Here is a 24,803-nt window from a genome sequence, read left to right on the forward strand (position 1 = left end):
CACACTACCATAGTTAATTTTATTTTTCAAGGACTTACATTGCAAACATTAAGCCAAGCATGGGCTTTAATCCTGTGGGCCCAAATTCACATACTTAAGAAGAGAAAGCCATGTACATGGAGGATAACTAAAGGCTCATGTTAATCACATTAGTTTTTTTAATTTCTACAGCATAGAGCTCAGGCATCATAGGTCTTTTAGGTCCTTCTGGATGTCCCACAGAGTGTCTGCACTCTTCTTGAGTTGAGCGACCTCGTCATCCTTCAGCTTCTGGTTGATAACACTGGTTAAGCCCTGAGCATTCAGGACACAGGGAAGGCTCAGGAAGACTTCATTCTCAATGCCATACATCCCCTGCCAAAAACAGAAAAAGCCATTTAGATTTAGAAATGAAACCACAGGTAGGAATGGTCACAGGTCCTATGTTTGAACAGAAAGAACTGTAGGATATTTGATAAACATAAACTCATCCTTTAACTTTCATCACTCATAGGCCCGTATTTTCCCAATACTTATGTTTTGACTTAAACTGTATACACAGAATCTGTACCTATATACTATATGATGAGCCTGGATACTTATTAAAAAATAATACTTTACTGTATTTTTTGACACAGCATCCTCTGCTTAGATAGGCTTTTATTAAATGTGATTTAGACGTCTTCACATTAAATCGCATCCAAATGTGATTCTCAGCGGACATCTTTTCATGAAATCCCAAGTTTGGTATTAAGGTATCATTACTCTTTGTATTTATATGAATTCTTTATTAAAGGAGGGGATTTAAGGTGGTAATCACCCTATGAAGTCTGGGTAATAAAGATCATTAAAAAACAAGATTTTTGTAACACCTAAGAGTTGTTAAAAAAAGTATAATTTCCAAAACCCTTTACTGGCTTTTATAAAGTAATTTATTCACAAGGTCAATTTAACTAAAAAGAATTGATCAAATTATTTAATTGTATTAAACAAGAGTTACTTTAGTGTAATTTTTAGAACTTTTAATTACAAAGTAGGAAAATTAAGTACATTTCTATATACATATATATATACATCCCAAGACTCATCAATTATCCAACTTTTGCCATATTTGCTTTTTAAAATTTTGCCATCGTATTTTAAAACGCACATCTGACGTGTCGTTTTCCTCTGAGATACTTCCACATGCATCTCTCGCATTTGTGAATAATATTTAAGTTTCTTTTAATCTACCGCATTCTTTCCTTATTTTCACACCCCACCATTAACTTGTGAAAAATGAATCAATGATCTTAAAACAGTGTTTTAATACAACTTTATGTTGTTTGAAAAATAAACAATTTCTATTTAACCATTTTGACTGTGTGTTTATCTCATGACTTTTGAATTCAACTAAACTTGCTATGGCATCAGGTGCAACATCAAAGGCAATCTATTATTTTAATATACCAATTTGAAATGAAAGCCTATTATACTTATTCAAGTGATCATATTTTTTGAGAATGTGCTGAATAAAATTAAGCATGAATATTTAATTCATCACATTCTACAAGGGAGAATTATAAAAAGATAGTGGATGCCTCCACAAGTTTTGTGCTTTTGTCGTAGACTTCTGCTGGAAAAGGGGAAAAGTTTGTGTAGAGCACTGAGATGGAGACTACAAAGAATCGTGGATTCAGACTTTACAAACATTACTTAACAAATGCCTGGTTGTTTCAGTATACTTAAGCTATGCAATAATGGAAAAAAAGATTTAAATGTAATTGCTATGGTTGTTGTTTTATTCACCAAAAAACATTCATTTTCCAACTTTCCTTCTTTTTCCTCTAGTCCTTCTTTGAGTAAATCCATTGATGGAATGCAATGCTAGAAATCATACTATATTTCTATCAGTTTATCTTACCTTCACCATTGTTGATACTGGATGAATCCTGGATAGATTTTTCAACATGGATTCAATCAGATCAGCCACACTTAATCCAATAGCCCAGTTGGTGTATCCTTTTAGCTTGATGACTTCATAGGCACTAAGAAGAAAAAAAAAATGTAAATACATATATATAAATAAATATATATAAAAGAAAGAGAACTGAAATCAGACTAAACAGTTACTGAAACCAGAGTGCCTGGGTTTGACTCCTGCTCTAACTCTTACTAACTGTGTAATCTTGGACAAAACAATGGTATCTACTTTAAAAGTTTGTTATGAGTATTAAATGAGTTGATATATATGTAAAATGCTTAAAACATAAGCACTATGTGGTAGGTACTATATAAGTGAAAAATTTAAATAGCTTATTCTGTAAATAAATATTTATAAAGTCACAGTGGTAAAATGTATATTTTTTCCAACCAGTCACATAGATTCATAAGCATGAACATTTCCAAAGACTTTAATGATAACAAGAAACAATAAAAGAAGAAAAGATCTTAACAGTCAAGGGACAAAATTGACCTTGATGCTGAGGCTGGACTTAACATCGTAACCTGAAGTACAATGTCTGACTTAAAAGCAAAGTGTTGGCAAAAACTTGCCTGGTAATTTTCTCAGCATTAATTATACTCCTCAAAACACAAAGGCATTGGTACCTTGAGAGGGAGCTATTAACTACAAAGCTAATTCTGGACCAAGGATCAAAAAAGCAGGATTGAGTGCAATCTACCACTGACTAGATGGTCTGGGACATATTATATCACCCAGGTGAGCCCATATATTTGTTCATATTTATAAAATAAAAGGATTATGTTAGTTGAAATTCTAAAAGCCTTTCAACGTCAAATGTTTAAGGTTCTTCTACACACACGTCAAATTCGTGGAAAATTCAAATCACTAAAATGGAACTAAATAAAATGGTTCTATGTTTGATACATCAGTTAGTCTTATTATAACAATTTTCTGCAAATAATAACTAGCATTTATTGAGTGCTTACCAAATTAAGTATGATACAGTTATGTTTGTGTGTGTTTATTTTACTTAATCTTCACAATCACTCCTTTATAGTATAACTTTGCAGAAAAGAAAACTGAGATTCCTCTTAAAGGTTCAATGGCTTCTCCCAGACTATATACCATATTTTTACCCAAATAACACAAGCCTTCTAGGTCTATTTGCCAACTCTGCCCTCCCCCACAAGGTATTTTTGTAAGTGTGCTATTCTAAATTTTTTTAGAGTAACATGTAAAAAAAAATTATGAAAATACCTTGTCGAGAGAGGGTGCAGCTGGCAAACAAAAGTAGAAGGCTCGCATTATTTAGGTAAAAATATGGTGGTTATTAAGTGTCAGTACCATGATTTGAATCCAAGCTCACGATTTTACTCTTCTTTAGTCTAAAAGGACATGTGATTTTATGATAAGCATGAAATTTACAGAAAAAGAGTACGGCTGCTGATAAAAGAGGCTGCTTCCAAAAAAAAAAAAAAGATATTTTTAGTTGAGTGTGGAAAGGTAAATAAAAAAAAAAAGCACGGCATAAACACTCAGCAATCAATTAGAAAGTCTTTATTTAAGGCAATTACGAGACTAATAGCTGTCTATATTTAATTTCTTAGGTAAGTCAACCTTATTTATGATCTGAGGAAATCTGAAGGCATTTTCACTTGTTAATTTCACGTTTCAACTCCTGTTGCCACTACATCAGAATGAATTTCCCTAGGGGGACTGTCACAACACGTTTGACCAGTCCAGTTAGTCTTGTCTGCTACAACAGCTGCATGCTGAGTACATTAAGGGTTTATCTGAGCAGGCAGCCATGGATTTTGTTCATAATTTTATCTAAATAAAGATGAAATTAACCATCTTAAATCAAACTCTCTTCCACTGACCTTTCAACCACCAATTTGTGCACTTCCTTCCAGTTTTCACTGTCATTGTCTGTCCCCATCTCTGGATTCAGTTCCTGGAGAGAAACCCCTGCCACATTCACTCCACTCCATACTGCCACTGTAAAGACAGACAGACATATTAGATATTTCTGACACAATTTTAACAAATCCTTTCTTTAGATCTTTCTAATGCGAGTTACTGAATACCCACTAGAATTCCTCCAACGAGCAGTGACTCAGGCACAGCTCCCCCAAAAGCTGACACTTGCCTTCAAATTGCCACATGTCTGACCTTTTAACTTTCAATGCAAAATAGAATTGTTGTGTCGTACTTTCAGAGAATATGAAATTCTTTTTGTCTGTCTAGGTTTGTGAAACTCACAAGGGATTCTAGTTCCAGACTAGCTTAAACTTTCCATGTGAGGAATTTCTATCTTTCCTCCTGCTTACCTTTCTGAGTATGAGCCCATTTCTCTTAGAATGAGCAAAAAAACAAAAAACTAAGATAGGCCCAAATACAGTCTAATTATCTCTAGAACCTCTAATGCTTCCAGTTCAGCCTATCTCTCAAAGGAAACCCATGTGATTGCAGTGCATTTTTCTGGTTTTCACTAAACTAAGTATTTCCTTCCAAGAATGACTCCAGAGGCATAGCAGCACAAAGCTGGTATCAGTAATTACATATACCAATTGGAGGCTTCACTGAACCAAAACAATCACCCTACTTTCCTTTAGCACCCACTAAAAAAATCCGAAAAACCAAACCCATTGCCATCGAGTCGATTCTGACTCACGGTGACCCTATATGACAGAGAAGAACTGCCCCACAGAGTTTCCAAGGAGCACCTGGTAGATTTGAACTGTCGGCCTTTTGGTGAGCAGCTGTCGTTCTTAACCACTACGCCACCAAGGCTCACCTTAATGCCCACTGTCCAGCCAAAAACATATTGAAGATCTAGGCATACAAAATGAATTCTCATGACACATGCTCAGAGCCCTGGATAAGTTCAAAATCCACTGGGAGAAAAGACAAGTAAAGAACTAAAGAAATGGCATATGAGCTATCACAAAGGTATGGAGAAAGTACAAATAAACCATAAATAAGGACCTACTTAAGTTAGGGGACAAGAGCATCAGAAAGGCTACAAAAGCAGACGTTTGAACTGGACCCTGAAAAATAAGCTTGTGTTCCTCAGGGACCTTTGAAGGAGAACATTCTAGACTTTGGAAATATGAGCAAAGGCATGGTGTAAAGTCTAGTATGGCTAGAGTCAACTTTGAAGAGAAAAGCTATCCACGTCCAATTAAAACCTTTTTTTAGCCCCCAACTTCTGCCATTTCAAGCCCATTGTTCTGAAAAGTTGGGCATTTTGATATCCTTTGGAAAGCTGATGAAAATCATAAAATCTACATGAGCATACCTATGTGACAACGGTTTAATTCACTTTTATGTAGACAATATAGACCAATAGGGAAATACAAAAAAAAAAAAAAAAATTCTTGGAAAAAAATGACACAGTAATGAGTAAACAGGACATTGGACAGGAGTCAGAAGACATGACTCTAGTTGTAGTCATGCCACTAACTAGTTGGAGGAGCTTCAACAAGTCCCTTCACCAGTTTTTGCCTCAAACTTTTTCCACATTAAAATGCCTGTCTTGACCTAGAGAATATGTACTGTTGATTCCAGATTTATGGTTCTAGTCACTATATAACTGTAGTAGCTGACATCTGTTGAACTGTTACTGTACATAGTAAAAGTACAGTACACCGTACTAAATACTTTTCACATAACATATAGGTATTATGGAAACCCGGTAGGCAGTGGTTAAGAGCTACGGCTGCTAACCAAAAGGTTGACAGGTTGAATCCACCAGGTGCTCCTTGGAAACCGTATGGGGCAGTTCTACTCTATCCTATAGGGTTGCTATGAGTCAGAATTGACTTGATGCCAATGAGTTTGTTTTTTTTTTAATAGATACTATAATTATCTTCATTTTATGGATGAGAAAACGGAGGGCCAAAGCAGTTAAAAACTTGTGAAGTTGCACATCTTGCTAAGAGGGCATAACAGGGTCTAAAATAATGGAGCTATCTGACTAAAAACTTTATGTGCTCAAAACAGTTAGTATGTCTTAGAAGGAGAAGCAAGATTATTAAAACTTGACCAGAAAAAAAGTTCAGACAAGCCCTCGGGTGAAGAACCCTTGGATAAAAAAATTTAAAAAGCATCAAAAAAAAAAAAAAAAAAAAAAAAAAATCATTATCATTATACGGAAAAGTATGAATAAATTATGGAACAATTTTAAGTGCAAAGATTAATAACACAGAGTTAAACTCTTTACTAAAATCACATTATAAACTCCCACCGAAATCAAAGGAAATCTTCCATCTTAACCTCATAGGGAGAAAATAGTCCCCTGCATATAGCACAGAGAGAATTTAGTAAAAGAAATATTATGTTGTAACAACTTAGTATCATGAGACTATTCAATATATTTTGATTTAATAAATACGCTAATATTCATGTAATAGATTCAGAATTCTTCATAAATGCTTTTAGCTATAATTATTTGGAAAAGAAACAATTTAAATGAAAAGAGAAATATTAATTTAAAATAAACTTTTTTAAAAAATAGTTTCAAAACAAAGCATTACAAAATAAAATAGAAGTATAATATAATTTTACTGTTGGTCTTTTTACAATGACTAATTTATGTCTAACTATTCTTTCATTTAAATTCTTAAAGAAAATATTTGAGAGATTTACTATGTGGTCTTTTACTACTTAAGTGATTAATAGCTGTGATCATTAGTTTATTGAAAATTAGATTTCATTTGAAGCTAGATTTATATTTATATCGAATAAATATATTTATATAGAATAGTGGACACAGGCTATTCGAAAGTTCTTGTTACCAATTCACTGCTTCTTCAATAAACACCAGGGATATAATAGCTCTATTCAAGGAAAGTGCCTACAAGGAAAGACACACCAGTATCAAGAGCAGATCTACTGTCCAGATCTTGGTTTCTAAGTACCATTCCCAAGTAAAAGGAAACAACCTGAAGAACCTACCCCTGGCCAAACCTGGGACAATTTGAGTATTATAACGATAGTAAAAGAATATTCACAGAATAAAATAAAACATGATATAAATTTTTTTTTTTTATAAATAAATGAATAAATAAACAAATGGAACAGAAGTAAAATGTCTCTCTCACAGAATACCCCCCCCAAAACCTCCCACTGCTGTTAAGTCAATTCTGACCCATAGCGACCCCACAGGGTTCCAAGGCTGCAAATCTCTACGGAAGCAGACTGCCACATCTTTCTCCCACAGAGCTGCTGATGGCTTCAAAACGCCAACCTTTTGGTTAGCAGTCGATCACTTTAATCTCTGTGCCACCAGGGCTCCTTATAAATAAATGAATAAATGGGAGAAAAGGGATAGCTCTTTCTTACAGTAGAATACAACTAGTAAGTATAGAAGGAATAACAGAATATCATGTTTGGCAATTATCAAGGTAATAACTGACTCAATCAGTGGATTCAGTGGGTACTAAACTAAGCAGGTATGAGTTTAATGAGGATTAAGATATCTACCCAGTCTCAAAGTATCCCTTCACAAATTACTTATTATTAATTACAAAGGAAAAATAATAACTTCACACTGATTAACCTAGTAAACACAAAACTGAGTAATCACATCTAATATTACCAATAATGGGACAACTGACATGTGTGTCTTCTGGTATGACAGCGTCTCTTCTCTACCAAAAGTATTTGTGTCAAAAGTACATAAACTCAACCTAATCATGAGAAAACTATCAAGTAAACCTAAATTAAAGGCTATTCTACAAAATAATTCACTGGACTTAAAAAATGTCAAGATCATGAAAAGCTGAAGAATTGTTTCAGACTAAAGGAGATGAAACAGACGTAATGATTAGGTGTTATATGTGATCTTGGACTGGATTCTGACCTGGGAAAAAAGGCTACAAACAATATTACTGGGACATATGTAGATGTGTGCATATGGACTATAAATTAGGTAACACTGTATCAATGTCACATTTTCTGATTTTGATAAATGTACTGTGATTTTGAAGAAGTGGAGTTCTTGGTTAATGCAAAAAGTTAAATCACTTGGATGCTAGCTGAAAGGCTGAAGGTTCAAGTTTACCTAGAGGTGCCTCAGAAGAAAGGCCTGGCACTCTACTCCTGAAAAAACCAGCAACTGAAAACCCTATGGAGCACAGTTCTACTTTGACACACACGGGGTTGCCATGAATTGGAATCAATTCAACAGCAACTGGCTTTTTACAGAAAAGAAATCTTTGTTCTTAGGAAATACACACTAAAGGGTTTATGGAGAAAAGGCCAGGATTACTGCAATTGATGCTCAAAATGGATTCAAGGGAAAAAGATAAATGATAGCTAGCTAGCTAGATACATACAGAAAGAGAGGAAGAGAGAGAGAAAAAGAATAAATGATAAAGCAAATGGGAAAAAGATACGAGAATTAATTATACTATTCTTGCAATTTTTCTAAAGTATACGATAGTGTATAAAAATTAGATTAAAAAAAGAAACTAACAAAAATTCACAATGGCATGAACAATACCAGAAGTATACAGTAAATATTTTCTATTTTTTTACCACTCGAGTCGCCATGTTCTCCCAAAATCCATCCATGGCAGCTGCTGGGATGAATGCCAAGTTTTTCAGCCATAAGATAGCGAAATCTAGCAGAATCCAGGTTACACCCACTTCCGATCACACGGTGCTTGGGCAATCCACTTAGTTTCCAGGTAACATATGTCAGGATATCCACTAAAAATTTCAGAAATAACGTAAGTAAATCACAACTGTCTTCAACTGCTGTGTCAGTTAGTGGGTGCCTGGCTTCCTCTTCTCCCATTTCCCCATTACCCAAAAGAGATGTGACCAGAAAGTTGTAAATACTTTAACTTATCATAATCGGTGATAACAGAGGTGAGAGAGATAAAGCTTTTCAGCCTTATATTAAGTGAAATTTTAAAAGATGAAAAATACAATATTGTGTTTGCATTATTACTTGCACCAAATATGTAAGAGTAATTAACTCATTTTAAGTTGAAAGAATGGGAAGAAGGGTTGAACGGGATCATCATTTAAGTTTCTCCCAATTCTAACATTTCATGATTACAATGACTGCCATTACAAGCCAAAAGCCATTGGTTACTAACTTACCACGGCAAGCTACTTTAAATCTTCCTGGGCAGGAGATACTATTTAGTAAATTATTGTATAATGCGGGGTATTTAAATTTTCTACTATTTAATAAAATGCCCACTCTGACAGAGCCTATGCTCGAGTGTGGCATAGCTCGAGACCATACAGAAGTAAGACTTACCGGTGAATTGTAAAAAGCAGAAATGTGCTGACAAGGAAGGCAAGGAGATGGGAGTTAATCTTGCACTCTCCACCTCCACACTTGGATACTGCCTAAGATAGTTTAAGGGCACCTGGGACTGGATTATTACCAACTCTTTCTTGCCAACTTCAATTCAATGGGAGTGACTTGGAGGAGCACTGAAGCTATACCTAGAAAGTTTCATAATCGCTTAGTGATGACTGCCTTAGGCACACGATGGAAGAACTTGGCATGTGCTAGCTATTTGTCATTCCTGTTCTTTTGCCACACATAAACTTAGAAGCAGTTTTATATATAAGATTTTGCAATCCAGGTCTGAAGAGGGTAAGAATGAATCTCTGTCCTTGTTCGCTCCCAACTCTCAATATTAAAAAAACTAATAAGGATTTCCTTCGCTCTTACGCACAGAGCTTCTCTATATGAAGCACCAGAGAGATCAGTCTTACTGTTTTATCGATATAGCTATCACACTCACCAGTAAGCAGTAATTTGGGTGGCAAAGGGAATGGTGGCAAAAGGAAATGTGAAACAGCGAATTTTTACTGACTAGGCTAAAAAAGGTAGCATTCTTTCTAACCAAATGTTTTAATCAATATATGTCCATATAATCAATCAGTGTCCATCAATATAATCTATTTTTATCTTTTAAAACAGGGCTGATTGAATGGCTTTCTTTCTGCTTTTCATATTCAATCTCATTCAGTTTTGAAGAGTTTTAGTGTTAAGGACAGTCAAATGTAACTTCCAGAAAACAGTACATCAAATATGTTAAGGTGTTTCCTACAAACTGAAGCCACATTTGAATGCTTCATTATACATCCCAGATTCTACAACAAACACAGATGAAAGAAACCAATGAAATTGCTTTATATAAAACTCTTCTGACATTTTTGAACATTTGGCCTGGGATAATGCCATCTGGTTTGCAAACACCACTTTTTTGAGGCTAATCACAGAAGACACGTGAATTGTTTGTCAGTGAACACTAGAAAAAACAGAAGAAAACAAAAAAACACACCACATAGGCATACACACACACTTGAATTTCTTCTGTTAGTGAATACTAGAAAACACACATACACACACACACACAAATGAACTTAAAAGAACTGAGCCCTAGGGTATTACAATAATACCTGGGTTGGAAACCACAATTATGATGCAGTCAGGACTGTACTTGACGATCTGGGGAATGATGAATTTGAAGACATTAACATTCCTCTGCACCAGGTTGAGACGGCTCTCCCCCTCCTGCTGACGAACTCCTGCTGTTACCACCACAACCTTAGAATTGGCCGTCACAGAGTAATCTTGAAAAGAAGAGAAAAACGTGCTTTAAGATACAACTCTTCATCGAACGTATCATATGATATACTCTAGAAGTGTAAACACATAGAAGCTTCTAGAATTTATATGGAGATTATGTTTGCTGTATTATAAGGTTTTGAAGTTCAATACTCCTGTGGCTTCTTTTTTTATTGTTGGGCTACACGAAAACAGCCCAACCCATAAAACTGGCTCAGAGATTGAACCCAGGAAATCAAGGCCATGAGTCATGTTTCTGGTCTATGAACATGGAATGCCATTGATTTTACTGAACAATGACTTGCAAGTAATGAAATGAAGCCTAAAGAGTGAGTCCACAGTGAGAATGGATTTGGATTCCAAAGGTCCAGTAGTCAGCCTTCCAACAAAGAAAGCAATTTTAAGTTACTTTTAGGCTCGTAACGTTAATTAAATCTACGATAGGGAAGGAAGGCACTAAAATATTCTTGACTAGAAATTAAAACTTCAGATTTCCAATACCTAATATTTTGAAGAAGCTGATTTACCTTTGGAAAACCCTGGTGGCGTAGTGGTTAAGAGCTATGGCTACTAACCAAAATGTCAGCAGTTCGAATCCACCAGATATTCCTTGGAAACTCTACGGGGTAGCTCTACTCCGTACTATAGGGTCACTATGAGGTGGAATCAACTCAACGGCAATGGGTTTGTTTTTTTTGGTTACTCATCTTTGAGCATTGTTTTGTTTTTTTTTTCTCAAGAAAGCATATCCTTTTTCAAGATACACAGACATTACTATTGATACTTTGATGTGATCCATTAGACTCGGTGGCCATGGATGATTCACATAATTAAATGGGTATTGCTATGTGACTCCTCACAGTTATTAATACTTTGTCAGGTTTTTCACCACGAAATCGAAATAATATTTTTTATACCACATTTTTTTTTTTTTTATACCACATAGGGTTGTGAAGATGACCTGAAATGGGATAATACATGCAAAATGCTTCACACAGTTCCTGGAATATTAATAATTCCATAATAACAGCTATTATTAGTAGTGCTTTTGTTAGAATTTTTTTTTTTAATTTTGGAGGTCCACATTGCTATATCTTTACACACAGCCATGCTGTGGCAGCAGTACCACCACATAAATGTGATAACCCAGAACAGAGACAGAACGTGAGCTTACTTAGTTTCTTCAAGGCTCTCAAATTATGTTGCACGCATATTTTTTGGAGTCTAAAACATTCTGTGCTCAGATATATGTAAACAAATAATTATGATACAATATCCTAAAATGTTATGTACCAAATATTGTGGAAGATATATGGGGGAGGGGGTTATGCAGATATCTGAGTTTATCCTAGGAGATGAATTAGACCCAGAAGAATAGAACAAACTGCCAATACTAGACTCACCAGGACAGGAAGACTAATTTTGTATCAGGGAGCGAGGGAGGAGAGGAGGAGGTATGTGGAAATGAAGGTGGTGTCCAAATTGTGAAGGGCTGTGTATGCCCTGTTAGAGGTTTTAGAATATAGGTAACAGTATATTAAAAGGTGAGAAATCTTTAAAGAAAGAAAGATATCCAAACTTTGAGTTTAGGAAAAATATTTGTTCTAGAACTAAAGGTAACTGGTGTGGCAATGTGGAACTTGGAGTGCATGATCACCTTCTACGCATATTTCCAGTATGAAATTGTCAGTTTGCTATGTTCACATTTTTAGTAAAATAGGAAGAAAGTGGGACACGACAAATTAATAAAAGAAACTCAGTCTGTGGGAGAAGATGGTACAATAAACCAAACAATGGTATAAATCAGAATTTGTTATTTTCTTTCAATGACTTATACATTGATGATCAGTTATGGCTAACAAACTCATTTTCAAGGAAACATAAATTTAATAGATTAGAAAAGTAAAATACAGAAACAAAAATAATTTTTTTTATAAAATTGAAAAAATTAGTCTAAAATTATATGGAAATTTTGTAGTCTTTGAGAAAAGTACTAAACCAGATCATGAATACTTTATTGCTAACAGGTACTGAAACACCTATTTCAAAATTTCGATTTTTTCTAACTAAAAAATAAGTCTATTATGCTGTAGAATGCATTCCAAATGTATTTTTCTTTAATCATTAAATAAATCACTTTAATATTAAACTGCTTTGGGCACAAAATGAACCTACCTTTATCTGCTACGATTTTAGGTGTCTGAAGAAATAAGCTCCCGTGTTGCAGATCCATCATTTCTCCTTTCAGTTTATCTTCTAAGACATCCACAAGGGCAAGTTCATCAGCCAGAGACTGTAAACACAAAAACAGGTGTTAGCACTAAACCAGCTAGGATGCCTCTGCTCCCAATCCATTGGCTCACAATCCGTTTTACAGAAACCTTTTTAATGGGCTAAGCACTGAATGTCTAAAAGCCTTGAGAGTTTTAACATGGAAGCCCGGTCTGCGCTTTTGACAGTTTCACCCTATACATCCTCAGTAACGACCTGTTAATATGTAAGACACCAATTTTTTCAGAATTTCATGTTCTGCTACTCAACTAGACTCAATTAGGATACAAACTATGCTTTAAGAATATGTAGACTTAAAGAATTCTTATAAAACCACCTTGGTTTAACAGTAGCCCCATGGTGAACAAGTCTTCACATTAATGGGGGAGGGCTGAAGAAAGAAACTCCACCCAGGCCCAGAAACAACCTTGGGGAGTGTGTCCATCCTTAAGGTCACCCCCAGTTTGCAGAGGGCCTGAGAGAGGAGATTTGGCTTAAATCACCGAGAGTTTGAGTTCACTTTAGAGTAGGGATTGAAGCCCTAGTTGAAGCTTGGAATCCTCAGCTTGGTTCCGAACCAACCCAAATGTCTTCATCTTGAGCAGGAGAGTCTCACGGACAAATGGGGCCAAGACTGCAGATTTTCCACACACGATCAACCTGGACTTGTGCCTCTAACATTTGTATAACCTTTGGGTTCTTGTTTTATATTCCAAGTGTTATTCTCTGTCCCCTACCAAAAATAAAACACTATCCAAATAAATCCACTATTTAATCTTGATCTAGCATCATATTTTTTTATGTTGTCTGAATCTCTAACATGAATAAACCAAACCCATTGCCATCAAGTTGATTCCGACTCATAGTGACCGTATAGGACAGAGTAGAAGTGCCCCATAGGGTTTCCAAGGAGTGCCTGGTGGATTCGGACTGCCAACTTTTTCGTTAGCAGCTGAGTTCTTAATCACTGCACTACCAGGGCTCCGAACATGAATAAAAACATGAATAGTGGGAGGGAAAACCAAAACCCTGGATTCTCCCTTTCAGTAATCACGTGTACTTCGACAAGTCCTTGATCTTTTCTTCTTATAAAAATTGGGGAAAGGGTTATCAACACAGATCCATCTCATCAACCTTCCAGCTTTGAAATTCAGTTATCTTACAGAAGTCCTTCACTTAATAACTTTCACAAAATGGTTATCCCTCATAACCAGAGCTTTACATTTAATCTTTTTAGGGCTGCTAATGAAATAATCAGCAGAACAGACTAGTTGAGATTATAGTATCAAAATTGGGGCACACTTAAAGCACAAATCTCTCTTCCAAGGAGAGTATTATGATCAGCTGGGGAAGAAAAGTAGGTAATTGGGGTTCAGGAAGCACTTTGAAGGATAAGGTGCAGTAGTCTAAGGTAGAATGTGGGGCATTAGGAAGACACTCGCCAGCAGAAGGGAAAGAAACAGAGAGAAAGGTGAGACTTGACCTACTTCAACAAGCTAGCTAAAGCAGGTCCTGCTCCCTGCAGGAGGACATCAAGTGAACACAGTCCCTGACTCAAGAAGCTGAGCGGCTGGCTAGACTTCGGCAGACAGCTGCAACAGGCTTACTTTCGAGGGCTTCTCTGAGACTGAAGTCTCCCTCTGACTGAACGTGTTCTTGGTCCTAAGCAACTAACTTGTATACAGACTTATGAAAGGACTACTTCAGGAGTTCGATATTATTTAGTAAAATTTTCTCATTTCCATTAATGCCAAATAACTGGCATTAGAATGTCATCTATTTTTATTTCAACACATGTTTTGATGTCTTTAAAACTGTTTTATTCCTTTGTGGCTTCTGACAAGATTGTATAAAATCCTCATTTGTGTTTTTTTAAGTCCTAAATTAAAACAGTATAACTTAATAATAACCATAGCATTCTGTCAAGGTACTAAGTGCTAGGAATATCATTCTTATTTTAGTAATGTCACATGTGTGGTGCTGAAGTCAACAGGGCAAAACAATTTAGGGCTTAAGTGGAAAAGGATGTCACAGGATCTCAGATCCTGTCTTTTTGGTTCAGTGGGTGTAGAGAACTGGGTGAGAAACGCATACTCAGCTGGTAAGGAAGGAAGAGATCCAACACTTAAAAAAAGAAAAATTGGATGCTGAATTTAGCTGCATCTGCACTAATGATGAGTTTCCAGTGTAGAGAACACAAGCAAAAGACGTGTGACTAAGTACTGATGCTTGCTGCTTGGTTTAAATAAGTCTCCTTCAGTACTCACATATTTTATAGATTATGAATTTACTATATGTATATTTTGCTCAAGCTGTAAGTATATTTTTAAATGGTTTGAAACAGCAAAGTCAATAACTTTATTAAGGAGCAACGCCAGTTAGAAGCCAAAAATATCACCGATAAACCCTTGTTTAACGTATTACAAAAGTGTCTTTTAGTTCGAAGTCCTGTGTGGGCCAGATACAGCCATATATTTTGCCTGCTGTTCCTCTTAGCTAATAAATAACTGCCACCCATGTCTTGATAGTTGCTGGCTGCATTTTTAAGTTGAAGTGTTTAGTCTGCAGAATTCATTAACTGGCCAAGCACCACTTACTCAATAATTCCCCCCACCCCCCTGAAATGCCACTTCTACCTTATTATTAAATACAATTTGGGCTGGTTTCTGGGCTTTTAGTTTGTTTTATTAACCTGTCTATTCTTGTACAAATACTAAATTCTTAATTAAGTCCTACTTTCATGTCCAGTCCTCCACTGCAAAAACTACTTTGCGACATGTCTGTAATGACAACACTCCTCTTAAGAGACTTCTTATGCTGTGTTTTTACCACAAGAACATAGCTACGTTGACTGAACCAAGTACAGACGCTCAGTCCAAAGACAGACATAGATGCTAAGGGTTTATGACAACCTGGCATGGAATTTTTGCACAACTATGACAACATGATGACGCCAACATTCAGACCCTTCTCTTGGTTGTTAAAATGCAAAGACTGTGATTGGTAGTGGGCTAGAAGTCATAATTGGTAGCAGAAGCCATGATAAAGCAAAAGCTATGATCAAATTCTACAAAACATAGGTGCAGTTTATTAGATTAGTTGTTGTGTGCTGCTGAGTCGATTCCGTCTCATTAGATTAGTAGAAGTATTCATTTATGTAGTACATATTTATTATTCAATAGCCAAGCATCATTCTATTAGTCAGGAATACAGTAATGAACAAATTCACCAAAGCCTGTGCTCTCACGGGATATACTAGGGTCAAGTAAACACATTAAGATGATGTCAGATGGTGGAAACGCTATAAACTCTACTGCTGTCAAATCGATTCTGACACATAGTGACCCTATAGGAGAGAAGAGACCTGCCCCATAGGGTTTCCAAGGAGTGGATGGTGAATTTGAACTGAAGACCTTTTGGTTAGTAGCCAAGCTCTTAATCACAGTGCCACCAGGGCTCTGGAAACACTATACCAAACCCAAATGAAACCCACTGCTATTGAGTCAGTTCCTACTCATAGCGACCCTGTAGGACAGAGTAGAACTGCCCCCACAGGGTTTCCAAGGAGCGGCTGGTGGATTTGAACTGCCAACCATTTGATTAGCAGCCAATTTCTTAACCACTACGCCACCAGGGTTCAGGGAAGCACTATCAAAACCAAACCAAACCTGTTGCCGTTGAGTCAATTCCGACTCAAAGGGACCCTATAGGACAGAGCAGAACTGCCTCATACAGTTTCCAAGGAGAGCCTGGTGAATTCAAACTGCTGGCCTTTTGGTTAGCAGCTGCCAAGGTTTCTGAAAGCAGTATAGAAAACAATAAAATAGAGTGATGGGAGAGTTACTGGGAAAGGAGTTTACTTTATAACTCATAGTCTGGAAGGCCTGCCTGAAAAGGTGTGATATTTGTGGAAAGACCTGAATGATAGGGCAGGACCAACCCTATGAAAGTCTAGGGAAGAACATTCTAGGCAAAGGGAAAAGCAAGTAAAAGGCTTTAAGCAGAAACAAGTTTGGTGTTTTGGAGAAAAATGGCAAAGAGTAAAAAAGATGAAGTTAGAGATGGAACCTCTACATTGCCTTGGGAGGGTGCCACTGATATTTTATTTTATTTGAATGCTGCCCCCTGGAGTTGTGTGCTCTGTGGCTCCGTGTGAGAGACAGGCAGGGAAAATCCGTCAGGTCGCACAGGATTTCATGTATGTGTGTAGTATATGTGCACTGGGAAACTACTGAAGAGTTTTACATAGGGGAGCTACTAATTTGATAAAAGTTCACCATGGTTATTACGTAGGCAATGGTGAGGTGGGGGGCAAGAGAAGGAGCAGTGAGGAATTGAGGCTTCTTCATAAGGGCAGGAGGGAGCCTCCATTGCCTTTGAGAGGCTAGATAAAGCATATATCTCCTCTCTCTCTCTGATGTCCTAGCCTCCCTCAATTTCTGGGGGAAAAGCACTGCTTGACCTCTATAAAGGATACTAGGTATAGGCTTAAAAAGTCTATACCTGGCACTTACTGCTATCTGTGTCATCTTAAATCACTAAACCTTCTGAGTTTCTTTTTGTCAGCAACGATATACGGATGATAATACTCCTTCCCCCTATAACATTCAGGGAGGAATAAGTAAGGTAATATGCCAACACCTGACACAGAGTATGTACTGCTATTTGTCCTTCTGTGTCTCTGGATGTTGCAAACAGTTAATGCACTCAGCTGCTAACCAAAAGGTTGGAGGTTTGAGTCAACACAGTCACCTCGGAAAAAAGGCCTGGCACTCTACTTCTGAAAAATCAGCCACTGAAAACCCTATGGAGCACAATTCTACTCTGACACACATGGGGTTGCCATGAGTTGGAAATGACTTGGCAAACTGTTTTTTCTTTTTTTTTTTTAACTGGTGGGGTTTCCAATCCTTACCAAATATTAATAACATTTTTAAAGCACTTTAATCCTTAGCCATTCAAATGAGATTTAGAAATTTTTAATTAGTAAAATAGTCTTTTAATAAGACAGTCATTCTGCCTTGCCTTTTTTCCATACTTGCAAAAATACTCTGAATTAGATACTCTTCACACACTTCCTAAGGCACTGTACCCCTGTTTCCTAAGCGATAAAAGGAAGGGGGTGTTCAATTGCAAAACAGAAATCACAACCTGAGTTTGAAGATTCCTATTGTGTCAGCAGCAGGGTCTGTTCTCTCAAGCACTTGAGTTTGGCCAAAGCGTTATTAACCTAACTTCAGACACGGTCTCAATTAAATTATTTACTGAAGAGAATTTTACAACTACGATAGAAAGGACCACAGAGGGATTCTTTCTAAAATCATGATAGCTTGGATGCAGTTGTCTGAAGTGTCCAAATTTGGAGACAAACAGGAAGAAAGAAAGATCTCTAGCTAGTATTTCATTAAGACTCATGTTTTTTACTGTCTAAAAAAAAAAAAAGTACTAGCATAGAATAATGATAACACAATTGCAGAGTCACTATAATTAAAGAGTTCTGGGTTCAAAATATAACTCTACTACTCCCAGCTGTGTGACTGTGGGCACATTTCTTAATCTCATTAAGCCTCAGTTACCTCACCTGAAATGAAGGATATGCCCAGTTCCCATCTCTTGAGGCTGTTGTTTAAAATAAAGCATTTTATTTAACATACTTTGAACATGGTAAGCACTCAATAATTTAAAAAAGAAAAAATGTGAGCTGGAATACTTTTTATTTTTACTGGCATGAACATTGAGCATGAAACTGCGGTTATCTAGATCCCCTGCAATTTGGGAAGAAGGTATCCTAAATCTCAGGTACCTAGTCAATTAAAACTAGTTAGAAGAAATGCAAAAGAATAAAGTTTTTTTTTTTTTTTTTTGGTGTACACTACATATTTTCAGGAAACCCTTGTGACGTAGTGGTTAAATGCTGTGGCTGCTAACCAAAAGGTCGACAGTTTGAATCCACCAGTCGCTCCTTGGAAACCCTGTGGGGCAGTTATACTCTGTCCTATAGGGTTGCTATGAGTCAGAATTGACTCGATGGCAATAGGAAAAACGTATTTTAGATGATTTCTCTGATAACTGTTTCTCAGTAAAGATTCAGAATTTGTTTCTTAAGAATTTAACTTTGCAAACAGAAATATGCTTGGCTAGGAATTATTCAGACAACTCTTATTTGAGATACAAAGGGACGAGGTGCTCTACTAAAGCAGGGCAACATGTTATTCTCTTTCTTTTTTTCTTTGGTTCCTACATTTACTGCAGCCATCAGTAAGAACAAGGAAGCTATTCAGTGAGGTAAACAAGAAAAGGACTTCTTTCCTCAAAAGTCCTTGAGGACTAACGAAAACTAACTATGGTTACAACTCTAAGAGGTATACGTAAGGCAAATCAAAAGTCTATAGAGGTAAATGAGGGCAAGTATAATCCTGAGAAGTGGAAGGTGATAATAGTATGGTGTCATCCACTTCCTGATGTGGATAACTGTACTGTGAATATGTAAAAGCGTGGCCTATATGTAGGAAAATCTGGGTAAAGGGTATACGTTAATGCCAGTCTTTCACTATCCCCGTATATTTTCTCTAAGTTCGAAATTATTTCAGAATAAAACTACTGGTCGAAAGTTTGAGGCAAATAACAGAATATTTCCAGAATCTCAAAAAGCCATTTTCATATTACTTATTAATTACAGAGAGAAAAGGGACCTTCAGGCAATGGAGAAATCTTGCAGTCATCACTTTAATCAGTAAATTTAATTCAACAATGCCAATAATGAGAAGTCAACATTGTATGTCTCCTGATGTGATGCACCAATGGTACGAAATCACCTACCTGAATCCCATCCAAAAAGTTTAGCCTGAACCTAATTACAAAACATTAGACAAACCTAAATTGAGAGACATTCTAAAAAAATGATCTTGAACTCCTCAAGAGGGTCAGTGACATGAGAAACAAAAAACGGCTGAATAATGATCCCTGACTAAAAAATAAAGAGACAAAGAAAGTATATAAAATATATGATATTAGACAGGCATGAAAACAGCTAGAAAGGGCATTACTGGAACAAATGGAGAACTTTAAATATGCGTACTGTGTGTTGGATAATGGGAGTCCCCAGGTGATGCAAATGGTTAACAATCTTAGCTGCTAACCAAAAGGTTAGAGGTTCAAGGGCACTCATGGGCACCTCAGAAGAAAGGCCTGGCAATGTACTTCCAAAAAATCAGCCATTGAAAACCCTGTAGAGCACAGTTCTACTCTGACTCGGGATCGGCTTGATGGCGACCGGTTTATATTAGATACTAATACTGCACCATGAGCGCAGTAACTCTACTGTGGTTATAGTTGAGAATGTCATCCTCTTAGGCGATACATACTCAAGTACTTAAAGGTGAAGTGTCACGATGTCTGCAATTTACTTCCAATTACAAAGAAAAAAATCTTTAAACGGGACAATAAAATCCTGAAGTGCCTAAAGAGACTGTGTGCCCAGGCTGAAACTATCTTCTGTGGTGTTCTCGAAGCATACCTTTCCCAGAATACTGACGGCACACGCCATACCAACTTGTCCAACACCCACGACAGTGATCTTATTGTTTGGAACTGCTGCCTCTTCTGCAACTGGTGCAATCAGTTTTTCTTTAAGAGTTGCCATTGTGCACTGCAAAAAAAAAAAAACAACATCAGAACACTGTAAGTATACCCACAAATGAAACCAGAACGGGAATTATTCTTAAAATGTTACTGTTGCAATTTGTGAACCAAAGTACAGTTTACAATGTGCCTAATGGTATTCTAGAACACTGGGTGTATTTAAAAGAAGTCATGTAACCCATTTAATGGAGGATTTAATCAAGGTTAGAAACCTCCATGAAGTCCATTAAAATGCAGGTTATTCTCTTCTGCCTAAAATTTCGTATTAGTATTTAATAAGTTGTGACTACTTTGTCTTATGACTGTTCATTTATTGGATAAAATACATAAATGTTTATATTTGAATTAGCTGATTTTTTTTTTGCTCCCCTATACAGAATTTAACTATAGCCATGTAAACTAAGTTAGCATTCAGCATCACCCCATATTTAAGCTAGTGTAAAAGAATTAATACCATCGTGGCCAGTTATGAAGATAATTTCTATGACTAACACTACTAATGGCCATTACCACTCTTGGAACATATTAACTGGTTTTTCTACTTTCAGTCTCACTTAAAATGTGTCACAGTGCCTGGATATATAATTTGTGATTAATAAGGACACAGTGACAATAAAATGATGATGAATAATATTCATGCACAATCTGCAAAAATATTATTCTGAATTCCTTTTAGTACACCTTGGAAGCTTATTGGAAGGTGGGCAGATACTTTACATAACATTTTCCCTTGACAGGGTCACATTAGCAGAATGTTAGCCTTTGAATCAGCTTCTTTCCAAACGTTAAAAGTAACACTTTAGTTAAAAAAAATAACTAAAGCCAAACCAATCAGAAAACATTCCATACAGTAATGCCAATCTATCTGTGCTATGAGATAATCATGTGCATTTTATGGGTAACTAAAACAAATGGCAAAGGTATTGAACTTCACTTATCAATTCCATTTCAACGTGCTGCCTTATCTTCTTAAACAGAGAGAGAGTACAGGTCATAAATAAGTCTTTTCTTGATAACTAAGAATCACTGCTATAAATCTAATCCATTTTAATATCTATTTTTTAGTTTGCTTTTTACTTCTGGTGCTAGACTATAATTGTTACTTCTAAGGCCACGTGGTTAAGAGCTACAGCTGCTAACCAAAAGGTTGGCAGTTCGAATCCACCACGTGCTCCCTGGAAACCGTATGGGGCAGTTTTATTCTGTGCTATAGGGTTGCTATGAGTTGGAATCAACTCAGCAGCAGTGGGTTTTGTTTTAGACTACTTTACCTGTTTCAAACAGTGCCCCTGCTTCCCAGTCTTGTTTTTTGCTTCTAACCTGCAATAGGCTAAGTAATAAAACCTAGCTTAGTAACTTGTATATGTTAAGTAAGCGTTACTAAGGCTCTGAGTTGGAATAAAACACTTGACTTTGGAGACAATTGTCTAACAACTTTTGTTCAATAGCTATTTTTTTCCCCCAAATTTTTCCTCTCAATCTGTAGGGACTAAATTGAGAGTAAAGTAACAAATTATTTTGCCTTTAGAGAACACATTTACGGTTTTCTTTGTGGATGCTAAAGAGAAAAGAAATACACAATGTTGTGTAACTGTCTCCACAAATAAATGACCTTGCAATGAAATTCACATATGTCCCTGGGTTTTGAGCAGAATCAGAGGAAAGACTGGTGCATGTTCCCTTACTGAAGAGATACAAATGCATGGTTTCTTTCCATTTAAGTTTAGTTGGCTTGCTTAAGACACTCTAGGTAAATAAGGGACCCAGTAAGCAGTGGAAAACAAAAATCCAGAAATCGTTGCTATGTAAATACAGACTCATTGTTCAGACAGACCTTGCAAATTAATTTTTTGGCATTTTTAGAAACTACATTTTTAGAGGCTCTAGTTAGTACCAGTTTTCTTTCAGAGTTTTCTGGAGAAAGGTGTTTTCTTTATTATGAGTTATAAGAAATTAGAAGAAAAGATATTGCACTAGATGCAGGCCTGTGCCAAGTCTAGGGTGGTGGCTGTAAGGAAAAAGAATGACAAACAAGCAGCGTAAAAACAGAATCTTGGACCTTTACATCCCCCCTCCATCCCTGTAGCTATAAACCATCAGAAATTAACCAGCGCCTTCAACTCAGAAATAAGGATCCTCTTTGCGGAACATCTCTCAAGTCTAATATTTAAAAAACCCATGTTTTGCCATCTAATTCCTCCACCAGGCAAGTACTAGCTTTCCCCTTCCCCCTCTCTCCGGGCCCTAATTACAGCTTGCGAGGTTCGCAGCCCACAGCCACCTCTTTCGCCTGGTGCAGGCAGCAGGTCACAAGAGGAGGCAGCAATCATAGATCTCCTCGGAGAAGATCTCTAGGGGAAAGTCTAAGCCTTCTTTACCCGAAGCTGGCGAAGTAAACAAACTACAGGCGGCATCCAGAAAAGAGGCCAGAGAGGAGCCGCCAATAGCTCCGGGAAGGGCTGCGCCTGCAGCCTGGGTACATGGCCAACCCAGCACATACATCATCGGATGCTTTACCCTTATCCCACAATCGCTGAGGGCATTTCCCCATTTCTGAGGTAGTAAATCCCAATAACCACGCTCAGATCAGCCGGCCTTCCCATGCCACCTCGTTCCCTCTCTCTTCAATAGCTCTTCGGGCACGTGCCCGGGCTCCGACCACGAGGTACTGGGGGGGGGGGTGGGGGGGCGGAAGTGGCCGCCATGAATCGTCAAGGACACCTAGGGCCCGGGTTTAGCTGCAAATGCAACAAGTTCTGAGAAAGCGCAAACCGGAGGCGAGCCCTGCTGAGATGGGGACAAACCTGGCGCTCGCCGCAGTCCCTGCGCTCCACCTTCTGCTCCTTTGCCCAGGACGCCGGGCAGCCGCCTCACACAGAACGGCTGAGTCAGGACCCGAGTCCGGATGCTCAAGGCTAAAAGGCCCTGAGTGGAAGGAGAGGACGGATGCCCTTCTAGGTCCTTCCCCAGCCTTGCCCCACAAGGACTCCCCTGCATGTCCCATCCCTTTCGTCTGTGGCCCAGGATTCAGGGTTCTGAGTGGGAAACCTACCAGAAGAGAGAAAGTGTTCAAGACGGCAGTAACAGGCGGCCGAAGACAATGTCCGCTGCGTCCGACTCCGGGGCGCAGGATCGGCAAAGAGGGAGGAGGAGGCGGGGCCCCACTCTCCGTAGCCTCTTAGGTTTCTCTATTGTGATTGGGAACCCGAGCACCGCCTACCCCTCCCCTCGGCTCGTTCAATCCCCTTCAAGGACGTGGGCTCCAGTGTGCAGGCGCCCTCCCCGCTCCCCAAACACGGAGGTCACCTTCTGGTGGCTAAAGCGGCCTCCCTACTCAGCCAGTCTCCCAGTTTACAGGCCCCTCAACGCGGAGGCCCATCCCCCAACTCTAAAGTGGCCCATCCCCATGTCTTCTGGACTTTCACGCTCTTATTCAGATAGATTTAGTTCAAAAGAAATAAATTTCTATTTTGCATCCCAGTTTAACTTCAGAGAACCACTCTTCTAGCTAAGATGCTGATGATGTTTCCCTGCAATAATACTAGTTATACTGGTGCTTCTGAACTTTTTTTTTTTTAATACAACCAAATTTTTATCATCTTGGTTATAAAGTTCTTTTGATGTAACGACAAGTTTACTCAGTAAATACACTTCGATTGCCTCCTAGTTGCCTTCTGAAGGTCCTCTACAGGTCTGCACCACTGTCTCAAGGTCAACTTTTGCCCTCATGAGGAGATAATGGGGCCACTAAACAGAATGCAGGTTCTCTGTTAGTCCCTGGGCAACTGCAAAGCTGGGATGATGTTCATCTCTGTGTCTTGAAGCCCAGCACAATGATCTGATCGGTACCTCAATACAGTGCTGATGAATGAATGAATGAATGATTAAGCAGTTGGAAGTATTCTGAAGATTCTGCTTCAGCTGTATTTCCTTAAAATTAAAATGCTTTCAAGAACAGTAATCTCAGCAATTTTACAAACTCCTTTTATGTAAAAAGCATTTGTTTTTTGTAAATGACCATTAATTTTATAAATGCTGCTTCAGCTTCTTTTCAGTAGCAAGCATTGAAACTACCAAACCAAAAACCAAACCCAGTGCCATCGAGTCTGTTCCAACTCATAGCGACCCTATAGGACAGAGTAGAACTGCCCCACGGAGTTTCCAAGGAGCACCTGGTGGATTCGAACTGCTGACCCTTTGGTTAGCATCCATAGCACTTAACCACTATGCCACCAGGGTTTCCTATTGAAAGTATAAGGATGAAAAAAAAAAGTACAAGGATGAACATATCACTCTGCCCCTTGAGATGCTCCCATTCCAGGAGATACATACAAGCAGGCAAACAATTACAACACAATGTGA

The 24,803-nt window shown here is 37.7% G+C and overlaps 1 protein-coding gene across 1 annotated transcript; it reads right to left on the reverse strand.

The window, feature by feature from the left end:
* Nucleotides 1-23,601, reverse strand: LDHB (lactate dehydrogenase B). Its single transcript, XM_049882605.1, has 8 exons — nucleotides 23,494-23,601; nucleotides 20,317-20,448; nucleotides 12,705-12,822; nucleotides 10,361-10,534; nucleotides 8,468-8,641; nucleotides 3,805-3,922; nucleotides 1,883-2,006; nucleotides 1-354 (listed from the first exon to the last, which is right to left on the reverse strand). Exons 2-8 carry the CDS (start codon nucleotides 20,440-20,442, stop codon nucleotides 187-189), a joined length of 1,002 nt encoding a protein of 333 aa, XP_049738562.1. The 5' UTR covers nucleotides 20,443-20,448; nucleotides 23,494-23,601; the 3' UTR covers nucleotides 1-186.
* Between the last annotated feature and the right edge of the window lie 1,202 nt (nucleotides 23,602-24,803).

Source organism: Elephas maximus, chromosome 4, assembly GCF_024166365.1.
Source record: "Elephas maximus indicus isolate mEleMax1 chromosome 4, mEleMax1 primary haplotype, whole genome shotgun sequence".
NCBI classification, from domain to species: domain Eukaryota; kingdom Metazoa; phylum Chordata; class Mammalia; order Proboscidea; family Elephantidae; genus Elephas; species Elephas maximus.

Bases quoted from the DNA above. Each gene is read 5' to 3' on its own strand.
- LDHB (XM_049882605.1), bottom strand. From the start codon at position 20,442: ATGGCAACTCTTAAAGAAAAACTGATTGCACCAGTTGCAGAAGAGGCA. The intron at 12,823-20,316 runs GTATGCTTCGAG...TTGTGTTTACAG, and splicing joins CCGTCAGTATTCTGGGAAAG to TCTCTGGCTGATGAACTTGC. The intron at 355-1,882 runs GTAAGATAAACT...TGTTTTTGGCAG, and splicing joins CAGTATCAACAATGGTGAAG to GGGATGTATGGCATTGAGAA.